At 39.8% G+C, this 22,985-nt stretch overlaps 1 protein-coding gene across 3 annotated transcripts in view; it reads left to right on the top strand.

Annotated features, from left to right (window-relative positions):
* LOC136881977 (snaclec coagulation factor IX/factor X-binding protein subunit A) overlaps positions 1-22,985 on the top strand; it is a 64,286-nt gene that overhangs the window by 29,796 nt on the left and 11,505 nt on the right. Inside the window, exon 1 of one of the 3 annotated variants that reach the window (XM_068229532.1) lies at positions 1,905-5,885. The exons of the other annotated variants lie outside the window; for them this stretch is intronic. Within the exon in view, the coding sequence (XP_068085633.1) occupies positions 5,717-5,885 (169 nt within the window). The 5' untranslated portion in view covers positions 1,905-5,716. Of the gene's footprint in view, positions 1-1,904; positions 5,886-22,985 lie in introns of those variants that run through there. 3 annotated transcript variants of the gene reach the window in all.

Genomic DNA, 22,985 nt, shown 5'->3' with positions numbered 1-22,985 from the left:
CTGTACCTCGACGTGTTTCTGCGTGCATCGCCGCTCGCGGTGGTCCTACATCCTACTGAGTCGATGCCGTGCGCATTGTGTAACCTGCATATCGGTTTGAAATAAACATCAATTATTCATCCGTGCCGTCGCTGTTTTTTCCCCAACTTTCATCCCTTTCGAACCACTCCTCCTTGATGTTGCATTGTCACTGTCAGTCAGTGTAATAAGGGAGATTTCATTAACGGACCGTTTTTCGGTACAAGTCCCAGCGGACTTAATTCATGAACGGGTGCGTGTAAAGCGTATTTCTTACAACTTGAAAACTACTGAAGAAATTTTAACCAAACTTTATATATTGCATCCATCTGTCCAAGGGTAGGTTTACTTGGTGTCTGTTTGTTTGTTTGTTTGTTTGTTTGTCTGTTGGCCTGTTTGTCTTTCTATAACTTGAAAACTACTGGATATATTTCCACCAATCTTCATATTTAGAATCCAGCTGTCCTTGGGTAGGTTTTAGGGCAAATATTGTTTCTAAATCCCTGTACTAATTGGGGGTTTATACGAAACCGAAACTGTGATTTTGCACTCCCTCAAAATATACACAACCAAACTTAATGGAAATCTACCTGCCTTAATGGAAATTAATTTCTAAACCATTTTTTTCTCATGTGCATCATTCAGATACCAGGATTAATAACGGAGATATCATTAACGGACCGTTTTTCGGTACAAGTCCCACCGGACTTAACGCAAGAGCAGGTGCGCGTAAAGCGTATTTCTTACAACTTGAAAACTACTGAGATATTTGTACCAAACTTTATATTTAGCTTCCACCCCTCCAGGGGTAGGTTTTAAGGTTTATACCATTTCAAATTCCCGGAATGGACTGGGGTTTTATAGGGGACCGAAATGGTGATTTTTACTCTCCCACAATATATAAAGTACAAGAGCAACCTGACTGGAAATCGATCAAACTGTTTGGAAATCTAATTCTAATTTCTTTTTCTTATGTGCGTTTTTCACCGGGAGGATTAATAAGGGAGATAACATGAAAGGTCGGTTTTCAGGCTAAGTCTAGCGGACATAGCCCAAAAGGTGTTATACGTGGAGCAGATTCCTTATCTATCTAGAAAAATCATATCGTAACGACCGTGTGTCCGTGCATTGACTATTTTGGCGAAATTTTCGTACAGCTTTCCGTTTAAGGGGTAATAATGACCACCTGCATATTTTTTAGCTATAGTTCCATGGAAGTCCTAAATTTTACCCCCCCCCCTCGCCCAAAATCAAGATTGCCTCACAATCTGCCACACGAGCTGAAAAATTGAAATTAAGCAAATTTATACGTTTTAGCCGGTAACTTACGGAAAACTTCCAAGATCTGTAAATATTTCACTTTTTATGCCGAATAATATCGAAATATAGGCAATTTAATGACGGTGCAGACCTTCGTTTCGAGGTATTTCGCTGCTAAACGGTAAGTCCTTCCACAAAACGGATGGCACGATCTCCGTTCAGTTTCGAGTGATCTACAACTTTGGTCCTTTGATATTTTGTCGTATCTCTCTCTCTTCCTTATAGGGTGGATTTGGCTGTATATTTCGATGGTTCGTAAATTTTGTGCTTTTTACACATGTATTACTTAGTTTGACACACTTATAGGAAAGGTAGAGTCATCGAATTTGGCACGCACATTGACACGACCATGGCTATATGCGAATCCAATTTCATGATTCTAGCTTCAACATAAGTATGTGAAAAATAATGTAAAATGATGAAAATGTACCCAAATTTCACCCCATTCAAATATCGTAACTCAATCGAACCCATAAATATGTGAGATACGAGAAAATGTTTTAACACCAAACATGTAGAGCGGTAAAAGGGACGTCTGAGGGTGCAAACCGTTTTTTGGTATGATGTACCGTTTAGGAACAGTTGATCTCTAAATGAAGGTTTGCACTTTCAAACGTGCCCATGCTTATCTGTCATCTATATAAATATAATCGCAACGACCGTGTGTCTATACATTGGCTATTTTGGCGGAATTTCCGTACAGTTATCTGTTTCAGTTGTAATAATGACCGTCTGCATATTTCTTAACTTTTGTGTCTGTTTTTCGGTTTGATTGTATGAGTTTTTATAATTTGAAAACTACTGAATATATTTCTACCAAACTTGATATTTATAATCCACCTGTCCTTGTGTAGGTTTTAGGGCCAATATTATTTCTGAATACCTAAATTTACCGGGGGATTATCCGATACCGGAAACATGATTTTGCATTTCCTCAAAATATGCACATCCGAAATTAATCGAAATCTATAATCCTTGATGGCAATCCATTTCTAAAACTTGTGTTCTCTTGTGAATTTTTCGACAGGAGGATTAATAAGTGAGATATCATGAACGGTTGGTTTTGCAGGTTAAGTCCAGCGTACGTAGCCAAAATGTGTTGTGCGTGGAGCAGATTCCTTATCTATCTATATAAATAAAATCGTAACGACTGTGTGTGCCTGTACATTGTCTACTTTGGTAAAATTTTCCTACAGATACCTATTTGAGGGGTAATAATGATCGTCAGCATAATTTTTGGTTTAATTTCCTGAAAGTCAAAATTATACGTTTCAGCCTGTAACGAACGAAAAACTTCACAGATCTTTAATTTTTTCATTTTTATCCCCGAAGAATATCGAAATATGGAAGCAATTTTAGTGATGGTGCAGACCTTCGTTTCGAGGTATTTCTTGGGATAAACGGGAAGTCCTATCACATAACGGATGGCACAATCTTAGTTGAATTAGGAGTGATCTTCAACCTTGGTCTTATGACTTTTTGTCGTATCTGTATCGCTTATAAGTTAGATTCGTCTCTATTTCTCGATTTTAAGTAAATTTGGACTCTTGACCTATATAATTCGTACTTTCAAACACTTACAGGAAAGATAGTATGATCGAACTCTACACGAACAATAGCCCACCCAGTACCCATATGTGAGCCAAATGCTATGTCACATAATTAACCGAAAAGTAATGCAATGTAAGATAATCTTACACAAATTTCAACCTATTCAACGTTTCTGACTCAATTTGACCCATGAATAAATGAGATGCGAGAAAATATCATAGGACCAGCCTCTTAGATCGCTAAATACTTCGCCTTACGGTACAATCCTTTGTCAATATGACGTCCAGTTTAGCAGCAGTTAATCTGTTGTAGCACTTAGAGCAATTAAAGGCACAATTACCCCAAGTGACAGCACCAAAGGTCTGACCATGCACCAAAGGCACGGTTCAGATACATGGAAACGTGCTAGACTAAGACATTTAAAAGGAAGAAAGGCACTGAAACCGAGGTTTCAGTTGTCTCCTTTCCACCAACGTTTTGAGTTTGCCTATTACGGTGTAGAAAACTGTATTCTAATTTTCTTCTGCTTTCAACGGAGTTCTCACAATATTTCATGTTTAACTCAGCGAGCGCATGTGAGCTCTGATCGTTACCGCCATCTACGGCTATGATGAGAACTATTTGTCGCTTTCTTCTTGAAGCTGCTCCGGCCAATCAGCGCTTGGTGTCAGCCATCTTGATGTAGTCACTCTCTCTGGGGCGAGAGAGAGGGAAGCGAAGCGAGCAGGCAGTTGCGGCTTGGTAAACATGGCTAAAGGTCGTTGGCGTTCTGTACTCAAGGCGATGCTTTGGGATATCATCATGGACGGTGGATAGTAAATCGTAAGGATGTGGGGATGTGCCCCACACCCTAAAAATATTTTCTTTTTCCTGTATTTGTAACCTCGTAGTGAGTGATTGTTTTAAAAAGCTGCAAGGAAGATCTCCAACTTGGTAAAGTACACATGGCCGAGCCATGAATTATCATTCTACTGATTGAAGAACCAACCAACCGTAAGTCAACCTTGTTATTTTAGTATTTTCATCAACGGAAAACTGTTCGTGTGATTTCTTCGGAGGAAACTTATTAATTAGCAACTTGTGCGTTTCGATTATAATGATGTGGACCTTTTCACTGTTGGGAAAAATTATTGTGCTCTTCCAAAACCAAGTATCGGGTTGAAAAGTCCTTGTTAATTCAGTTACCTAGTGTATAACATTTCTTGTAATGGAATTTAAGTGTTACTGGGGGTAATTTCCAAAGAAAAGCAGTGGTGTAAAATTTTCATTATTATTATTATTATTATCATCACACCGTAAAGATGTTACTGCTGCTCTGAAATTTATTTTGGTTTTAAAAGTGGAGTAATACGTGGAAGATCCAGTAGGGATTGCTTATGCTATGCTGGTTTATTTTAATTTAATTTACCTTATTTTTTTGGGGGGCTTTATCGTGTTTTGCGTTTGATCTTTGCCCTTCTGGCCTCCATTGTTTTGGTGCCATTGTTGGATCTTCCTTCGGGATTGGTTCTCCCATGGTTTAACAATTGCTTTTGTTGCCGGGGTAATGGATGTTGATTTTTGAAATGGATTGATGTTGGTGATGATTTTTATGTTGGGAGACTACCCTGTCTGATGTTGTTTCAGTATTTTTGTCACCCCGTTGCGCATTTACTGTTTCTCGGGCTCCCCAGTTGATTTCTTTCCTTTTCCTTCTACGTTTGTTGTGGTGGCTTTCTTTCCCTTGGTAAATTTTTACGTAAAGCACTTAGCATCCCATGACTGGAACTCCCACCGTATTAATGGTACCAGTTTGTTGATGTGAAACGGATAGAGAGTTGGTATCTCTCATGGAATAACGGTGAACCAAGAAGGTTGTATTTTCTAATTTTTAACATGGTATCCTTTCCATATGGAATCCACTGATAATTGATTTGGTGGTTGTTACTAAGTAAACAGGTTGAGGTGTTTGTAATACTTCCTGCAGACTATATCTTTCTTGCCGACTGGCGTTTGGTGTTTTAATTCCTTAATTTTGGTCTTTTTCAAGCTCTAGGTACCAATTTATTTACTCTCATTACTTTCTTACCGTCCGGCGGTTTTTAAATAATTTTTCTTTAATTTTATCTTTTGGTGTTTCTTGAGTTTAACTGTGTTTTTCCTGTGGTTTTAAGTGAGGTCTGTTTCCCTTATTTTACCTAACTTAAATTAATCTTTTAAAATTCTAAAGGCCTCCTTATTTTAAGCCTATGTCACCTAATTTTATTTGGTTTCTGGTACCTAGTTTTTTTTAAAATATTACTAACTACGAGGATGTCATTTATTTAACATTTGTTAATCTGAGTTTCATGAATTATATATTTTCTTTTTTTTAAAAAAAAAGAAAGTTTGGTCTTTATTTCCACGCAACATTTATTTGACACACTGTCGGTTGGTAGCTTGATCCACCTGTTTTTTCTACCACCTGGAGGTAAGTTTGCCTTTTACTATGTTCTTTTGGTGTTTTCTGGGTGTGTAGTGTTTATCACGCTTCCGTTTTGTTCCTTTCTACTGGATCTTTGTCCTGTGTTGTGTTTTTACTGCCAATCAGTTTAGTTTGACACCGGGTAACCTAACTGGTGGGGCAGTAAGTGGTAGCTTCAGAGCGTGGTTACTAAGTTGACTACGCTCGTGCTAGTGTTAATTTCTTGTAGGTAGGTCGTATCCCCCTTTCCTGAAAACTGTACAGTGTGTCAAATAGTTGAGTGGTGGAAAAAAGGCGAATGGTCTTAAAGGTTACTTACTTTTGTGAAAAGAAGCGCATTTATCTTGATTAATTCGTTGGAATTTTGTTTCATGTACCTCCACGATGTCTCGAGCGGTCCTGTTTCCCCACAAGCTCCGTAAGGCAGAGTTAACCTATGAGCTAGCGATACGTGGAGCTAGTCCTGCTGGTTCTGTTGCTGATTGTGCTAATCTTCTTTCCGAGCTTATTCAGGTGCCCATTAATCCATCCCGTGTTCGCCCCAGCAATGTTGGTGAGTCACTTCATTTTATCACTGAGGCCTTGACTGAGATAGAAGTAATAAGGGAAGAGTTCTTGGAATTGTCTCCTTCTAAAGCACAAATTGACCGTTTAAAGGCCAGAGTATATCACTACTTGGGAAGGATCCATGATTTGTTGTCGCTTAAACCTGAACCCGAGTTTATCTCTCAGTGCACCAAATTGTTGGCTATTGCCTCTAGCATTTCCGCTGAGCTGGACCTGATGATTGCCAGCAGAGATATGGATAACCTAAAAATCAGTCAAAAATGTAATCCTTCTGACCCTATTCCTCAGTGTTCCTCAAACCATGTAGTTACCCCTCCTAATAACCAAGGCTTATGTTGTGCTGCCTCTCCCGTCCTGGAAAGTTTGTTGTCTAAGATGAGCCTTACTCCCACCTACTACCCTTTAAAGGAGCTTTTCCATGGGGTGAAAAATTTCTCAGTAGATTCGATTGAGGAAAGCATTCGTTTTCTGCGGTTTCTAGTAGAAATGAAGGATTCCGGTAAAGTTTATTCTATCGATGATTTGGGTATCCTTCGTGCTCTTTTCTCCCATTGTGAAGGTTTTCTGAAACGGGAAATCTCAGAGGCCATTTCATCAAAACTTAAGGTTGATGAATTTCATGAATCGGTGTTGAAAAAATTTATTCCCTCCTTGGCGTTACAGAGCTTAATTCCTCAACATTGTTTTCGGATGCAGTTCCTTCATGAAAATTTACTTTCGTATATCCTTGACCTCAGATTTTTCTGTAAAGTTTTCAAAATTACTGTTCCCGAGGAAGAAATGGTGGCAAGAATTTTAAAAGGGATCTCTCCTTCATACAGGTCCTACCTTTCCCTGAGTAAGTGCCCCACTAATTTTGATGAACTGGAGGTTGCATGCTCCTTCGCTGAAGACGTCAAGCATGGAGATGCCTCCAGAACTGTAAGTTTACCTCCTCCTGCCAAACCTGTTCCTCCTGTCCACTCTTCTATGTATAATGATGCCAATGCCAAGAAGTGTTTTAACTGTGGTTCTAGGAATCACCTCAGGAATGCTTGTACTGTAGTTAAGCGCAACTCTAGGGGTTGTTGCTATACTTGTGGATCTGCTCAGCATCTTAAGAATAATTGCCCCTTGTCTGCTCCTAAATCAGGTCAATGACTAGGAGTTTCCCAAATAAAGTATAAAAATTCTAATTTTGGAAGGTCTCCGGGCTCTGCTAAGGTTATCTGTCCCCAAAGGTGTAATAAGATTTCTACCTGTGGTGTTTCCCAGGGTACCTTTGCTGAAGTGGAAGTAAATAACGAACCCCTGTTAGCTTTGATTGATTCTGGCAGTATTGTCAACGTGATCAATTTTGGATGGTATTCCAAGCTGAAGAGTGCTTGTAAACTGGATGAATTATTACCTGTTGGTGTGAAGTGTGTGGCTGCTAATGGGAACAAGTTGGAAATTCTGGGGGCTGTAAAGGTAAAAGTAAGAATTGGGAATTTCACCTGGAAAATCACGTGCCTTGTGGCACCTAACCTGTCTTGCAACATGATTTTAGGGACAGGTTTCTTGTCGAAAACGGGACTAGTTATGGATCTTCAAGCTAGAATGTTTTTCTTTAAATTTTCTCCTGATTCTAAATTTAATTTTAGGGATCTTTCCTCGTGTGCAATCAAGGTTTCCTGTGTAGACGAGTCAGTGCCGGAAGGAGTTGGTGAAATTGATAAATTGGATCTCAGCCATTTGAGTGAGGAGGAAGCTGAATGTATTCGTGTTCTATGTAATGATTTCCCCGATGTGTTTACTAGCAAGCTAGGAGTTACTGATGTTCTCGAGTATCAGATTGAGTTATCTGATAACACTCCTGTCAGATCCCCTCCTTACCGCCTCTCACCTCCTCGTATGCTCGAACTTAAAAAGATTATTGACCAAATGTTAGCTGACGGAGTGATCCGTCCATCTACCTCTCCCTATGCATCCCCGGTCTTCCTGGTACCTAAACCCTCTGGAGGTTTCAGGGCTGTTATCGATTACAGGGCTTTAAACCGCAAGGTCATCTTGCAATCCATCCCTTTACCCGATCTGCACACTTGTTTTGGGTGGTTCTCGGGTGCCAAGTTTTTCACCGTGTTAGATCTCAATCAGGCATATTACCAAGTCCCATTGTCTAAGTCTTCCATTCCACTGACCGCCTTCATCACTGATTGGAACCTCTATGAATTTCTGAGACTTCCGTTTGGCATATCTTGTGGCGCGGCTGTTCTCACGAGGCTGTTAGACACCATTCTCTCTGACATTAAGTTTAGGTTCGTCTTTAATTACCTTGACGACCTGGTTATATTCTCAAAAACCTTCGAAGAACATGTTGAACATGTTAGAGAAGTCCTGGATCGCTTGAGGAAAGCTGGACTGACTGTCAAGTTGTCAAAGGTAGCGTTTGCTAAGCCGAGTATGTCTTTCCTTGGTCATGTAGTTTCCTCCGATGGTATCTCCATCGACCACTCTAGGACTCAGGCTATTAGGGACTTTCGCCCCCCTAAAGATGTCAAAGGCATCGCACGGTTCGTAGGCATGGTCAATTTTTTTAGGAAGTTCATTCCTAATTTTGCAGAGATAGCTGCTCCGTTAAATCATCTTAGACGTAAAGACGTGAAGTTCTTCTGGGGTCGTCCTCAGCAAGAAGCCTTTGAAGCTTTGAAATCCGCTCTGATGAATGCTCCCGTTTTGGCTATTCCAAATTTTAATAAAAGGTTCATTGTGCAAACCGACGCTTCTGGCAAAGCGGTTGCTGGTGTTCTTCTACAAGAGTACGAAGATGGGCGTAGGCCCGTAGCTTACGTGTCCAGGACTCTTACCAACTTAGAAAACAAGTACTCCATTTATGAGTTGGAAACTCTGGCCGTGTTGTTTGCCCTGGAAAAATTCAGACCCTTCATCGAGCATGTTAATTTTGATCTCGAGACTGACAACCAAGCTCTTTCTTGGGTATTAAACCGACCCAAGAGAACTGGTCGTATCACTAGATGGGCTTTGAGGATTTCATCTTTCAATTTCAATGTCAGGCATATCAGGGGTTCTGAGAACGTCATCGCCGACGGCCTAAGTAGGATGTTTGAAGATAATTTTGGCACCGATGTAAATCCTGATGATAAAGAAGTTGTAACTAACGTCTTTGGAGTTAATGCCATTCTTTCGGATCTTCCTCTACTATATCATGAAATTGCTGATCATCAGAAAACTGACCCAGATTTGAAGGATATCATTGATAAGCTTAACGGAGGATCTGTAGTAAAGCCATACTCTCTTGTTAAGGGTGTTCTTTGTTGTAAAGGTCGAAAGAGTCGGAATTTCAAAATTGTTGTCCCTAGGGTCCTTGTCCCGGAAATTTTCAAATATTATCACTGCTCTCCCATTGGGGGACATTTGGGTACGTTCAAGACTAGGGAAAAGATTAGACAGATCTTCATTTGGAAAAGGATGGATAATGACATTAGAAACATGGTGAAATCTTGTCAAGCCTGTGCTATTAGTAAACCGAGTTTGAACAACCGTGTGGGATTTTTATCTTCTTCTCAAGCCTCTCGCCCAATGGAACGGCTCTTCATCGATTTCTTGGGTCCACTCCCCCGTTCTACCTTAGGAAACACCCACATCTTCGTGTGCATTGATGCCTTTTCTCGATTCAGCTGGATTATCCCTACGAGATCTACTGACACTCGAACGACTATCAGTTGTTTGAACTCTATCTTTGCATCCTTTGGTCCTCCCAAGTTTTTAGTTTCCGACAATGCCAGTTCTTTCACCAGCCATTCATTCAGGAAATATTTATTTGAGTTGTGCATCTCACATGTAACTACTACTCCATACTATCCTAACCCATCTTACGCTGAGAGAATGAACAGGAATCTAAAGTCCGCCTTGATTGCGTTTCATCATAACAATCAGTCCAAGTGGGATTCTTGCCTGCACTGGTTGGCCCATGCGTTCAACTCAGCCTTACACGAAACTCATGGTAAGACGCCTATGTCTCTGATGTTTGGTTACCCTCCGTATTCGCCCATGTCCAACCTACTTGGAATCGATGACCTTCTTCCTGACCTGTCTAAGCCCAATGATCTTCAGAAAATTTGGGATGAAGCGAGGAAAAATCTGTCTGTATCGTACGAGAAGGCTAAGAAACGGTACAACAAGGGTAGAAAAACAACAAGGTTGAAGGTTGGAGACCAAGTCTTCATTAAATGCTACCCAATTAGTAAAGCTATCAAAAAATTTACTGCTAAACTGGCTCCCAGGTACCAAGGACCTTGTACCATTTTGCAGTTCTTGTCCCCTGTATCAGTGTTAGTTAGTGATCCCATCGCTAAGAGAATTAGGCGGGTTCATCTGTCTCAAATCAAATCTGGTTAAGGTGTAGTTTCCCTTTTGGTTTCCCTTTAATTTTGGTGTTTGGTACAACCTTTGGTAGGATGTGGTGTACGGTTTAAAGATGCGCCTAAGAACTACCTTTAGTGGGCTAATTAGGGTTAAATCATGGGTGGTGTGTAAACCGTGTAATATTTTCTGATTTTTAATCTCTGTATTGATTCCCTGGCTTATGATAGTTTCCTGTGTGAGTTTTTCCTTTGATAGGTCTGGGAAAATTATCCTGTAAGGTCTCTTGTTGATTTTTCGTGATGAAACGGACTTGGCATGTGAAGCTTATTATCTTATGCAGACCTTGTAGCTCCGCTATATGGTGAATTTCTTGTCTATCTACCCGTGTTAAGTTAAAACTTGTTGGTTAAAATCGTTCTCCTTGTGCTATCTTTCCGTGCCCTGCTAGGTTCTATTTCTTGTTCCCATTCTAGGGTAGCTTGGGTTTGTCTACAACCCTGGATTGTTCTCCCAAAAAAAAATTAAGTCTGCATAATCTGTAGCTATTGATTTTCATCGTGATTTGCCTATGCAATGTGGGGTTAGGGCTCCCTTTCGAGATGTTGTACATTATCATTATCTCTGGTTTCTCTGGTTCTTCTGTCTCTGGGTTGTTTGTTTCATTTCTACTGTAAGATTGCTCTTTCCTGCTGATAGTAAGGTGTCATCCCAAGACTTGGTTTCCCTTGTAATATCATTTGTTAAATGGTGTAGGTTGAAAAACCCTTCTAATGTCAGTGAAGCCTTCTTTATGTTAAATCTTTGGCGGATGTGATTAGTTGTGAAGGAGCTCTGTTGATTGGTGTTGAGAGTGGTAACCTGTTTGCCTTGTGCATGGACTTGCGTCTTCCTGGTTCTCCACTGCCTGACGGTTGGTAATAGGTGCTCCTCCCTTGCTAATTCATCTAATGTCCTGTTCCTTACTATTCCCATGTCTTTGGGAGTTGTGAATTCCTTTTGAGATTGGCTCGTAGCTAGCTCGTTGTTCCTAAAAGTTCTTCGTACTCCATTTGATAACTGTTGGAAATTCCCTTTTCATTATTGTTTTCTGTTGCCCCACGAACATCTTTTAGTTCCGTGCTCCTCTGGAAGCTTTCTTCGCCAGGTTCCTTGTTTCAAATTATTTGGTCTGTTTCCTGTTCTGTGCTGTTCTATGCGAGTTGTGTGCTCTTGTAGTATGTCGAGTATCCTACCTTATCTACCTGTTGTTGTAGCGTTTGGTTGTCAAAGTAAGGTCCTTAACCTGAGAATTCTACTTCTTTAGCCGCGATAGGTTTGGTGTTGGGCCTGTATCTGGTGGTGTTATTTCGGTACCGAAGTGTTGTTTGATGTGTAAAATTTTGATGGTCGCATGTTGACTTCTTAACATGGTGTTGAAGATTGTGAAATCTTTTAATCCCTGATGGGCTGGCACATGTTTTTGGAAGTTATTGTCGTTTTGATGTTGTGTAGTCGTTATTGGGTAGTTATGAAACTTGATGGAAGATTGTTCGGCCTTCTGATTTCTCCTGTGTCCTGGTAGATTTGGGAATTGTTGTTTTTAGGTTGCACGCAACTCTTGTAGTATTGTATGAAGGTAGATTTAGGTAACTGGTTTCCTGTTGTATTTTGTTTCTGCCATTCCCTTGTTTTCATGCATAACCTGCTTCTCTGACGTCATCATGTATTCCTTTATTATTGCTATAAGTTCATTTTATGTCGACCTACCGCTCTAGGTGTTGCTTGGTGGATTTCGATGCTTGTCGATATGGTCGTTTTAACATCTATCGTTCGGTGTTTCTCCGAATAAGTATGGGATTATTTGAGGAAACTCTGGATGTATGCTAGGGTCCTTCCGCTAAAGGATCATGAGGTTTGTGGGTAGCCTTCTTTCCTTCTTCCTAGTCTTATGGAATATTTTTTCTATCGTCCTGCCTCGTCTCTGCCATTTATTCTTTTATTTACCTCATCTCCTTGGGAAATGGAGATAGGTACCTGTCTGCTGTTGAGCAACAGGGTGATGTCACTTATCTTTAGTCCGATTTGTGTCGAGGTCCTGACGGGCTACTGGTAGGTTATGTTGTGTAGGACATGGTTCCCCTTCTTCCTGCTGGTCAACTGATCTGAGGCGTATTTCACGTTCCTTTTAATTTGATTAGCTGTCCGGGTGGGAAATAACTGGAGTTAGCGGACGTTGGTTGGTCTTTGGGTTGTGCTTGTCTCTAAACTCGTGAAATTTTATTTTCTCAAAACCTCTCCTGTTATGTTTTTCCCATGGTACTGCTATGGTCTTGTGAAATTTAATTCTGTCCATCCCGGTTACTCGTTACCTGATGCTGTTGATAGTTTGGTCGTTGATGACCAACTTGAACGCGTGCCCTCCATCTATTTGAGCTCTAGATGTCTCCGTCCGTTCTATCAATTTGCTCTTTCTGAGTAAACCTTTACCCTGTAGCCATGGATTTGTTTTTTGCTAAACTTGTCATTCTGGTGTACTTATTCTGATCGCTATACTGTTTCATATTTTCCTTCTACTGGGTTATGTATGTGATTTCTTGTGTGGCACTGTAAACCTGAGTATTACTAATTTTCGGGAAGATTTCTGTAGTATATTTAGTAAGCTAGCCTTTAGTTGGCCCCACTGTGGGTGGTTCTGCGGCGTTCCTGTGGCAGTTCTGTGGAATTGCATGGTCATGTTGCCTATTTCCTAAACTGTATTTTTCGAGGTACGTGGTACTTCCTTTTTTTGCTATCATGTATCTACCGTCTCCTCATCTTGTTGGAACTCCCTAAAGTGAGTAATTGGGGTTCGTTTAGTTTTCCTTTCCTAGGTTAAGCTGTGTCTGTGCGTAGCCTACTACCGTGTTGTATTTAATGTGTAAGTGTGCTCCTTCGTTGAGGGCTTTAATTCCCCTTAATTGATTTGTGCAAATTTTAATTGACCTTATTTAAGGTGGTTTCCTTCTGATATCGGAAACTTTGATTGTGCTCCGATTGTATGCTTGTGACTTTTCTGTTATTGTAATTTTGCTCCTTGCTATTTTTTTTGGGGAGTATATTCTGTTTAGTAAGGTTCCCTTCCTTTTCTTTTCCTTTTTTTCCTTTTCCTTGCTCTTGGTACCTTCTCAAGCCAAAGATATACACTAGTGCCAACCTAATTTATCACGTGACCTGGATATTTTGGATTTTATCACCTTATGTATGATTACTCACCAACGTTGCATTTTTCTTCCCTCCCTTTGGTCCTTGTTTTTTCTTTTACGGGCCATTTCACTGTAATTGAAACAATCTTGATGGTGCGTTTCTTTATTAGCAACCCGATTTAATAAAGAAAATTGGTTTAAAGGTTGGAAGGGTATTGTAAGAAATGTTAGGTGATCTACCCTGGACTGTAGTGGACTTAAAATACTGGTTTCTAAAGGTCCATTGAACTTCTCTTGTAAACAAGGTGTGTTTGGTGATTGAAGTCTGCAAGCGAAGAACATTGATTCTGGTTATGTGAAAATTTTTAAAAACTTCCTGATTCCACATGAACTCAGGAATGGTTATGGTAAAGCGTTTGCTATGAGACTGTATGTGAAAGGTAATCTAAAGCGAACTTGGTGTAAAGCATGTAGGAAAATTGAATCCTTAAACTGTTTGGAGATTGTGAATTTCAAAAGAAAAACTGTGTTGTGGCGCTGTGTAAGTTTATCGTATCCTATAACTTCCGGACCTTGAACTGTGTTTAATGAACTTAATGGTTGATTGGTGCTGAGCTATGTACATTGCCCGTTTTGGAATGCTTTAACTTCTGCATGCTATGACAATCTGGAGATGGACTTGGTACCAGTGACTTTTATTTGTTGTGGACTGAAACACTTAAAATCTAGCTTAATTTCATACACTGGACTTCGTCATGGAGTGATGTAAGAAGATATGTAACCCTTAAAGGGGGGGAGGCTGAAACCGAGGTTTCGTTTGTCTCCTTTCCACCAACGTTTTGAGTTTGCCTATTACGGTGTAGAAAACTGTATTCTAATTTTCTTCTGCTTTCAACGGAGTTCTCACAATATTTCATGTTTAACTCAGCGAGCGCATGTGAGCTCTGATCGTTACCGCCATCTACGGCTATGATGAGAACTATTTGTCGCTTTCTTCTTGAAGCTGCTCCGGCCAATCAGCGCTTGGTGTCAGCCATCTTGATGTAGTCACTCTCTCTGGGGCGAGAGAGAGGGAAGCGAAGCGAGCAGGCAGTTGCGGCTTGGTAAACATGGCTAAAGGTCGTTGGCGTTCTGTACTCAAGGCGATGCTTTGGGATATCATCATGGACGGTGGATAGTAAATCGTAAGGATGTGGGGATGTGCCCCACACCCTAAAAATATTTTCTTTTTCCTGTATTTGTAACCTCGTAGTGAGTGATTGTTTTAAAAAGCTGCAAGGAAGATCTCCAACTTGGTAAAGTACACATGGCCGAGCCATGAATTATCATTCTACTGATTGAAGAACCAACCAACCGTAAGTCAACCTTGTTATTTTAGTATTTTCATCAACGGAAAACTGTTCGTGTGATTTCTTCGGAGGAAACTTATTAATTAGCAACTTGTGCGTTTCGATTATAATGATGTGGACCTTTTCACTGTTGGGAAAAATTATTGTGCTCTTCCAAAACCAAGTATCGGGTTGAAAAGTCCTTGTTAATTCAGTTACCTAGTGTATAACATTTCTTGTAATGGAATTTAAGTGTTACTGGGGGTAATTTCCAAAGAAAAGCAGTGGTGTAAAATTTTCATTATTATTATTATTATTATCATCACACCGTAAAGATGTTACTGCTGCTCTGAAATTTATTTTGGTTTTAAAAGTGGAGTAATACGTGGAAGATCCAGTAGGGATTGCTTATGCTATGCTGGTTTATTTTAATTTAATTTACCTTATTTTTTTGGGGGGCTTTATCGTGTTTTGCGTTTGATCTTTGCCCTTCTGGCCTCCATTGTTTTGGTGCCATTGTTGGATCTTCCTTCGGGATTGGTTCTCCCATGGTTTAACAATTGCTTTTGTTGCCGGGGTAATGGATGTTGATTTTTGAAATGGATTGATGTTGGTGATGATTTTTATGTTGGGAGACTACCCTGTCTGATGTTGTTTCAGTATTTTTGTCACCCCGTTGCGCATTTACTGTTTCTCGGGCTCCCCAGTTGATTTCTTTCCTTTTCCTTCTACGTTTGTTGTGGTGGCTTTCTTTCCCTTGGTAAATTTTTACGTAAAGCACTTAGCATCCCATGACTGGAACTCCCACCGTATTAATGGTACCAGTTTGTTGATGTGAAACGGATAGAGAGTTGGTATCTCTCATGGAATAACGGTGAACCAAGAAGGTTGTATTTTCTAATTTTTAACATGGTATCCTTTCCATATGGAATCCACTGATAATTGATTTGGTGGTTGTTACTAAGTAAACAGGTTGAGGTGTTTGTAATACTTCCTGCAGACTATATCTTTCTTGCCGACTGGCGTTTGGTGTTTTAATTCCTTAATTTTGGTCTTTTTCAAGCTCTAGGTACCAATTTATTTACTCTCATTACTTTCTTACCGTCCGGCGGTTTTTAAATAATTTTTCTTTAATTTTATCTTTTGGTGTTTCTTGAGTTTAACTGTGTTTTTCCTGTGGTTTTAAGTGAGGTCTGTTTCCCTTATTTTACCTAACTTAAATTAATCTTTTAAAATTCTAAAGGCCTCCTTATTTTAAGCCTATGTCACCTAATTTTATTTGGTTTCTGGTACCTAGTTTTTTTTAAAATATTACTAACTACGAGGATGTCATTTATTTAACATTTGTTAATCTGAGTTTCATGAATTATATATTTTCTTTTTTAAAAAAAAAGAAAGTTTGGTCTTTATTTCCACGCAACATTTATTTGACACACTGTCGGTTGGTAGCTTGATCCACCTGTTTTTTCTACCACCTGGAGGTAAGTTTGCCTTTTACTATGTTCTTTTGGTGTTTTCTGGGTGTGTAGTGTTTATCACGCTTCCGTTTTGTTCCTTTCTACTGGATCTTTGTCCTGTGTTGTGTTTTTACTGCCAATCAGTTTAGTTTGACACCGGGTAACCTAACTGGTGGGGCAGCACTTACCATAAGAAAAAAACAGAGCCCCCAGAGGAGCGGATAAAGTACACCTGGTCATATCAAATTATCACCCCTTTAAAGGAAGACACCAACACCTTGGGGAACAAAGAGATATTTAATCAGCAAAATTAAGTAATTAACAAAATAGAAACGAATATCCTAGCTGGAAAAATAAAATTAAATATTAAAACTTTAAACTCAAACCATAACCCTACGGTCGACCGTTAATAAAGAAAATAATTATTTAGTTTTAAAGGACTTAGTAAGACTACGTAGATTAATGAAACACCTCATCAACTCATAAGGTTTCTTACAAACCAAAAGGTTTCTTTGACCGGTACCTAAGTTTTTCAAACATCTTTTCAACCTTGAAAAACAACCTTGACGGAAACAGTTTTTTTATATTGATACTGAAAACCTTGTTTAGGATGTCCCCAAACGAGCCCCTACAAGGATGGATAGGTATTACGTACACTTTTCTCGAAATTAAAATAATAATAATAATAATAATAATAATAATAATAATAATAATAATAATAATAATAATAATAATAAGCTGCGCGACACCAGGAGGAAAAATGAGCAGAAGGAAAAATAAAAATCCCAAGAGAAATAAAAGGAACCAAGGTAATCCGCACACAAGGCAGAATTCACAACAGGCACATCAATACAAGTCATCAATCCCATCACAACAACATCAACAATCTTAGCATTGCCATGGCAACGACCAACAAAGGGTCAAGGGAAGGAAGGGGCCAATCACAGGCCGCAAAATAACAATAGGCGAATACGTACAAAGGACAATAGAAAACCGGGCGCAGAAAATGACCCAAATACCAAAAAAAGAAGAATTAAAATAAAATGAAATTAAACAGAGAAGCAAGAAAAGAAAAAGGAACCGGAACAGAAAATACACGAGAAAATACACGTAACACCCACATCCCTGGAGCGACTCGCTTGGTAAATTATTCCAGTTAAATAATAGCCTTTTACCACAAAACCTTTAGGCCTAGAAAGCCATTAATAAACATCAAGTTTCCAAATTACGATTTCGAAGAATCCAAAACAAATTCGTTCACATAGCACGCAAGTCCCAAGTTAACAGACGTAATTACACATGCTATAAGTTCCATTTAACAAGCCAAAAATTTGAAATTCCACAAGGCAAGACTTAGTTTTTAGATGACGCAAATTACATCGTGTCGCACACACTTTCTTCACATAGGGAAATTTTCCGGTCTTTCACAATAAATCAGTAAACGTTTAGTTGGAACAACACTTACAGTTTCATCCAGATGAAGTTGTGAGGACGGCTTCGGTAGTAATATTCTACTTACGTATTTTGAAGAAATGCATAAAATACAATTTCCAGGCGAGGAATATTAAACAAAAACAACTTGCACAACAAAAACAACTTGCAGTTTCCCCAGGGCAAAGCCCTACCTATGTAACCTTAACCAGGCTCAAACATTTTTGGAGAAATCATCTCGCTGGGGAGAGAGAAACCACACACGACCATCTCCTTCTTCTCCCCAAACAGCAATCGCGTCTTCCCGAGATTCCACAGTGCACAGCCACAGCGATCACATGTACACAGAGGGTAAGCGACCGAGTGGTAACGTACTTCGCGAGGTAGTACATACCTACGCCACTAGAGTGCAGGAGAATACAGTAAGGCACAGACAGGACATGCATACAGTCAGCTGGACAACAAATAACCTTTTCAGCGGCGAAGTTTCCAGCTATAAGTTTTGAAAAGAAGAGATAACGAAGCGGCGAACCACTTTTAAGAACACAGTTTTTCTACAGCCATGTGGCTAGTTCAAAAATATTTACCGAGAGGGAAAAATTGTTACGCAGGTAACAGTCTCCCTCCCCCGAAACTTGACATGTACAGCACACGTTTACCATCATAAGGCGGTGGTCTTGAAGCAAACTAAGTTTTTGGTAGAATAGTCCGTATGTGAAAATGACCACCAATCGCCAGCCTCAGTTTATGCACCACCAGCAGAACGAGTCCAACAGTCATTAAGAACCCAAACATATGTGATTTGAATTAAAGAAACAGTACAGTTCACTTAGACGACACCAAACGTCTAGCCACTTTCAATTATAATGAAGTTCCATGCACCAAACTGTGCAACACACAAGTCGCAGGCAAATTATTAATGGTCCAGATCACAGGGGATACTTATTCTCTAGATTTCTTGCTAAACTTGAATGTGAACAATTAACTTCCGCAAGTTCGTATGCGTCATCTGAGCGAAGGTAACGCTACCTTGTGGTACATACACACCTTTAGGAAAAGTTCATAAATGTTTGCTTTTAGAACATTAGACCTTCTAGGTCTTAACTGCACTCGATCACATACTTAGACTTAAATCACTACATGTTTGTTAAATTTGTAATTTTTTATAGGACTTGCGTTAGATAAGAAACGCCTTCATTTGGTTTCCACCCTTTGTTTTGGATGGTAACGACAACCCCAAAAAAGAAAAACGCCCAGAAAGGGAAGGGAAGAGAGAAAACAACATTGGTGAGCGTAAAACACAATCACGAGGTCCAACCGGAAAATACTTAACCTAACCTTAAACTAGATTAACATGACTTAAGATTACGGTATGGCACAGGAACAGAATACGATAATTTTTTAAACAATCCATACCCAAATACCTAATTACATTACATTTAAGGTATCATGCCCACAAAAATATATGGCCAAGGATACAATTTTCAATACACAAGGAAAACAATAACCTAGGAAACCAAGATAGTTATCTCCACAAAACACCTTTCAATACATACAACCAATCCTACCAGGATGGCTACACAATAACGTCACCATTGACAAACTGAAACCAGGAGGCAAACGTTACATAGGAAAAAACTTACAGACAAGCACCAACTCAAGGGTGCTGAATGATTCCCATAACAGAAATGCTAAGAGAAACTCCCGTCCCTACATAATATTACGAAACCAAGACCCAGACCAAGGAAAAGGATGTTGAAAAACGTTACACAGAACTACAAGTTAATTAATCTTACAACCTCCTTTTAGTTTAATTTAAAACGGAATAGAACCACCAATCAGTGAGCCAATTAACAAGACTTAAACCCTTTAAGTACATGACCAAGGTCAAGAAATAAATTTTGCAATAAATCAATTTTAATTCCACGTATACATTCCATGCAAAACCCAAATAAACAAGAAACAGGATTAGATATAGTTTACCTTTTTTCATATTACCATTAAGAGAAACTCCCAGAAATAGGATACTAGGTAAGGGTCAAAATTCATGGGTTACAGTAAATAATTACTCAAGACAAGATGAATGTAGAGGCAGCAGTTGGAGACTTCAAGATCTTTCAGATGGAGGGTACGCGTATAGTTGGTCATCAGCAACGAGCCAAAAACAACACCAAGCAAAGAGTAATAAGAGGATAGCAGAGGTTATGAAACACAAACTTTAACACCATGATGAATCGGGACAGAAATTGGCCGAAAGGATACAGGAGAGTTACCCAATCTAAAATCATATTTCTCACAATTTTACTACACATACAAACATATACCTTAACAATGGGCGACTCAATCAATTAAAAGGTTCAATAAAGCACCTCAATTAAGCCAACGCCTTTGAATATGGGAGCACAGATCTGACAAGATTCCCTACCGGCTATCCACAAGAGATCTTGGACAAATCCGGACTAGAAATAAGTGATATCCGTAGACTCACACTGTGGCCACTCAGTCACAGGTACCTCACCAAATATAGTACAAGGTAAATAAGATATGAAAGGTAGGTCACGAACCAGGTAGCTGGAAAACACTCCAAATAACAGAGAAATAAGAAACACCACTAAACAACCACATCACCAGATAGTGGGAAGGTTTCAATGCCGCCTATGAAGCACCAGCTGATCCCATACTCAACTGGCGCGCCATAGGACGACAAGATGACGAACCGATAGCCAAGGTTTTCAAACACTCCAGACGGAAAAGGGCCAATAGGCTGGCAGGTTATTTCGAGAAGAACATTATAGTACAGGATAATTTCATGATGACGTCAGATTACTAGGGTATGCAGAGAATTAAAATTAAAAGAACAGACCAGGACATACAGAAATCACACTTTATATACAAGCAGAAAAGACACACCTACAGAGAGTAGTAAGTCCATGCCAGAGTTTATTTCCCAATCTACGGGGACACCGGGTAAATTAAAGGCAACACCGCCCATACCGAAGCGCCATAACAAGTAACTAATACTACTCGACAACAATACAACCCTAATGGACCACAACGGACATGCGTTAGCTAAAAAGGGAGGAAAACAGCAACTACCCTCAACAACATGTCGTGAAGCCATCATTCCACCTCACAAGGTAAACCTAAAACCAAACCACGGTACCGTTTACAACATTACTAAGTCAGGACCGAAACCAATACCTACAAGGCACGAAAGGAGACCGCACTCCTCAGGTTCAGGATCCATTAGTGCAATACGTGCAAAACACCACAATAACAAAGAGACTGGGCAGGACGACATGGAGCTACAACTCGTTTAAATAACATACCACAAGAATAATACACCACATTAGAGACTAAAACCAGGGAAGTAAGGACTTCAGAAGAGTGTAGAATTAATACCACCAGCAAGCAGAAATACAATAAGAAACCATCAAGTTAACCGCCACTACCAGGAAGGGAAACCCAAAGAAAAATTTACCAAATAAGGTTAGCCGGGGCAGGATTTTTCTCACCAGAAAACCATCGGTACAAGAATGATTAGGAATAGATAACTCAGTAAACCGGGAATTCACAACAGATAACAGAAATGCCCCAGAGAAGGACATCAGAGCACTCGCAACCTAGGGAATCGTGTCGCCAGAAGTTGGAGACAGAAAGCAGTGAAGACTGTGAAGTCCATGCCGTAAAGACAAACAGCTAACCACCACCAATTCCGTACGACAGAGTTCCGCCATTGCCAATACCCACATCCAATCCAAAACATAACCAAGAGGACCGTAACACCGGGTATATCCAGATCCTAGTCAACTTACACCAACAAGGAAACCAAAAGATAATTCGTTTCAACAAATGCACACCTAACAAAACCACAATCGGAATAGATAACCGAAATATTACCCGCAAGGAATCAGATAACAAGAACTAGGACCCAAAACTAGAACAGAGCAAGATAAATAGGGGTTAGGAGACTAACAGCTTTCCTACCGGATTAACAACAACGCACAGAGCAGAAATTGCCTACAATTTTCCAAAATGAGTACCAAACCAAGGCAACAGCAGTTTCAAGAGCCAATAAATAAATTTATGATCAAAATTTTGGAAACGTAAATGATCAGGATATAATCGAATTATGATAGACGGAGCTGACCTGCACCCAGACCCAAAGAGTAGTTAGATTTTAACAATTAAGAAATTGGGTACCAATAGAGCAAGAGAAAGTACACACGCTTCTCGCAAACCACAATTACCCTTTTAAAATACAATGATTAGAACAAGTACACGCTAGAAAGTACTACATGGTCATGTCAAGAATCACCGGAGGCGTGAACGCAGCAGATAAGGTACCAAAAGCTTAAACACGTGGTAAAAATTCGCACCCTACTAAGCAACTATGTTTGACAGGAAAAGAAGTTAAGTACAATAAGCAATACCGAAAACTCCTCAAAACAAATACAGTACATGAGAAAAGGAAGAAAAAACTTACATGATTAAATTCACACCAGACCAGAATAATTACAAAATAACCCACGGTGACCTATCAAATTTGCTCACTGAAAAGTAGCTCTCATCCGCAAATCCAAACATGCATTAACCTGTTTTTAACTGGGATAAATGAACCCGTCTAATCCTCTTGGCGATGGGGTCACTCACCAGTACCGACACCGGAGATAAAACCTGTAAAATAGTACAGGGACCATGATACCGAGGAGCAAGTTGGCTGAAAATTTGTTAATAGCCTTGCTAATGGGATAGGTCTTGACAAAAACTTGATCTCCAACCTTCAGCCTAGGTGACTTTCTACCCTTGTTATACTTAACCCTGCCTTTCTCATAGGATACTGACAACTTCTTCTTGGCTTCATCCCAGATTTTCTGAACGTCATTTGGTTTAGACAAATCTGGAAGAAGATCATCAATGCCCAGACCATTGGATATAGGGGAGTACGGGGTGTAGCAGAACATAAGTGACATGGGGGTTTTACCATGAGTTTCGTGTGTGGCAGAATTGAAGGCATGAGCCAACCAGTGCAGGCAAGAGTCCCACTTGGACTGGTTATTGTGATGATATGCAATTAGAGCAGATTTGAGGTTCCTGTTCATTCTCTCGGCGTAAGAAGGGTTAGGATAGTACGGGGTAGTGGTGACATGGGAAATGCTCAACTCAAATAGGTACTTCTTAAACAAGTGACCAGTGAAAGCACTGGCATTGTCAGAAACCAGAAACTTGGCGGGGGGCCGAAGGATGCGAATATAGAATTAAGGCAACTTATAGTCGTACGAGCTGTCGTAGATCTAGTGGGGAAAATCCAAGAGAATCTAGAAAACGCATCAATAACAACGAAGATATGAGTGTTTCCCAAGTT

The sequence above is a fragment of the Anabrus simplex genome, chromosome 10 (genome assembly GCF_040414725.1).
Source record: "Anabrus simplex isolate iqAnaSimp1 chromosome 10, ASM4041472v1, whole genome shotgun sequence".
Taxonomy (NCBI): Eukaryota; Metazoa; Arthropoda; class Insecta; order Orthoptera; family Tettigoniidae; genus Anabrus; species Anabrus simplex.
The sequence above is the reverse complement of the archived record's forward strand: the minus strand, read 5'-3'. Positions and strand labels throughout refer to the sequence as shown.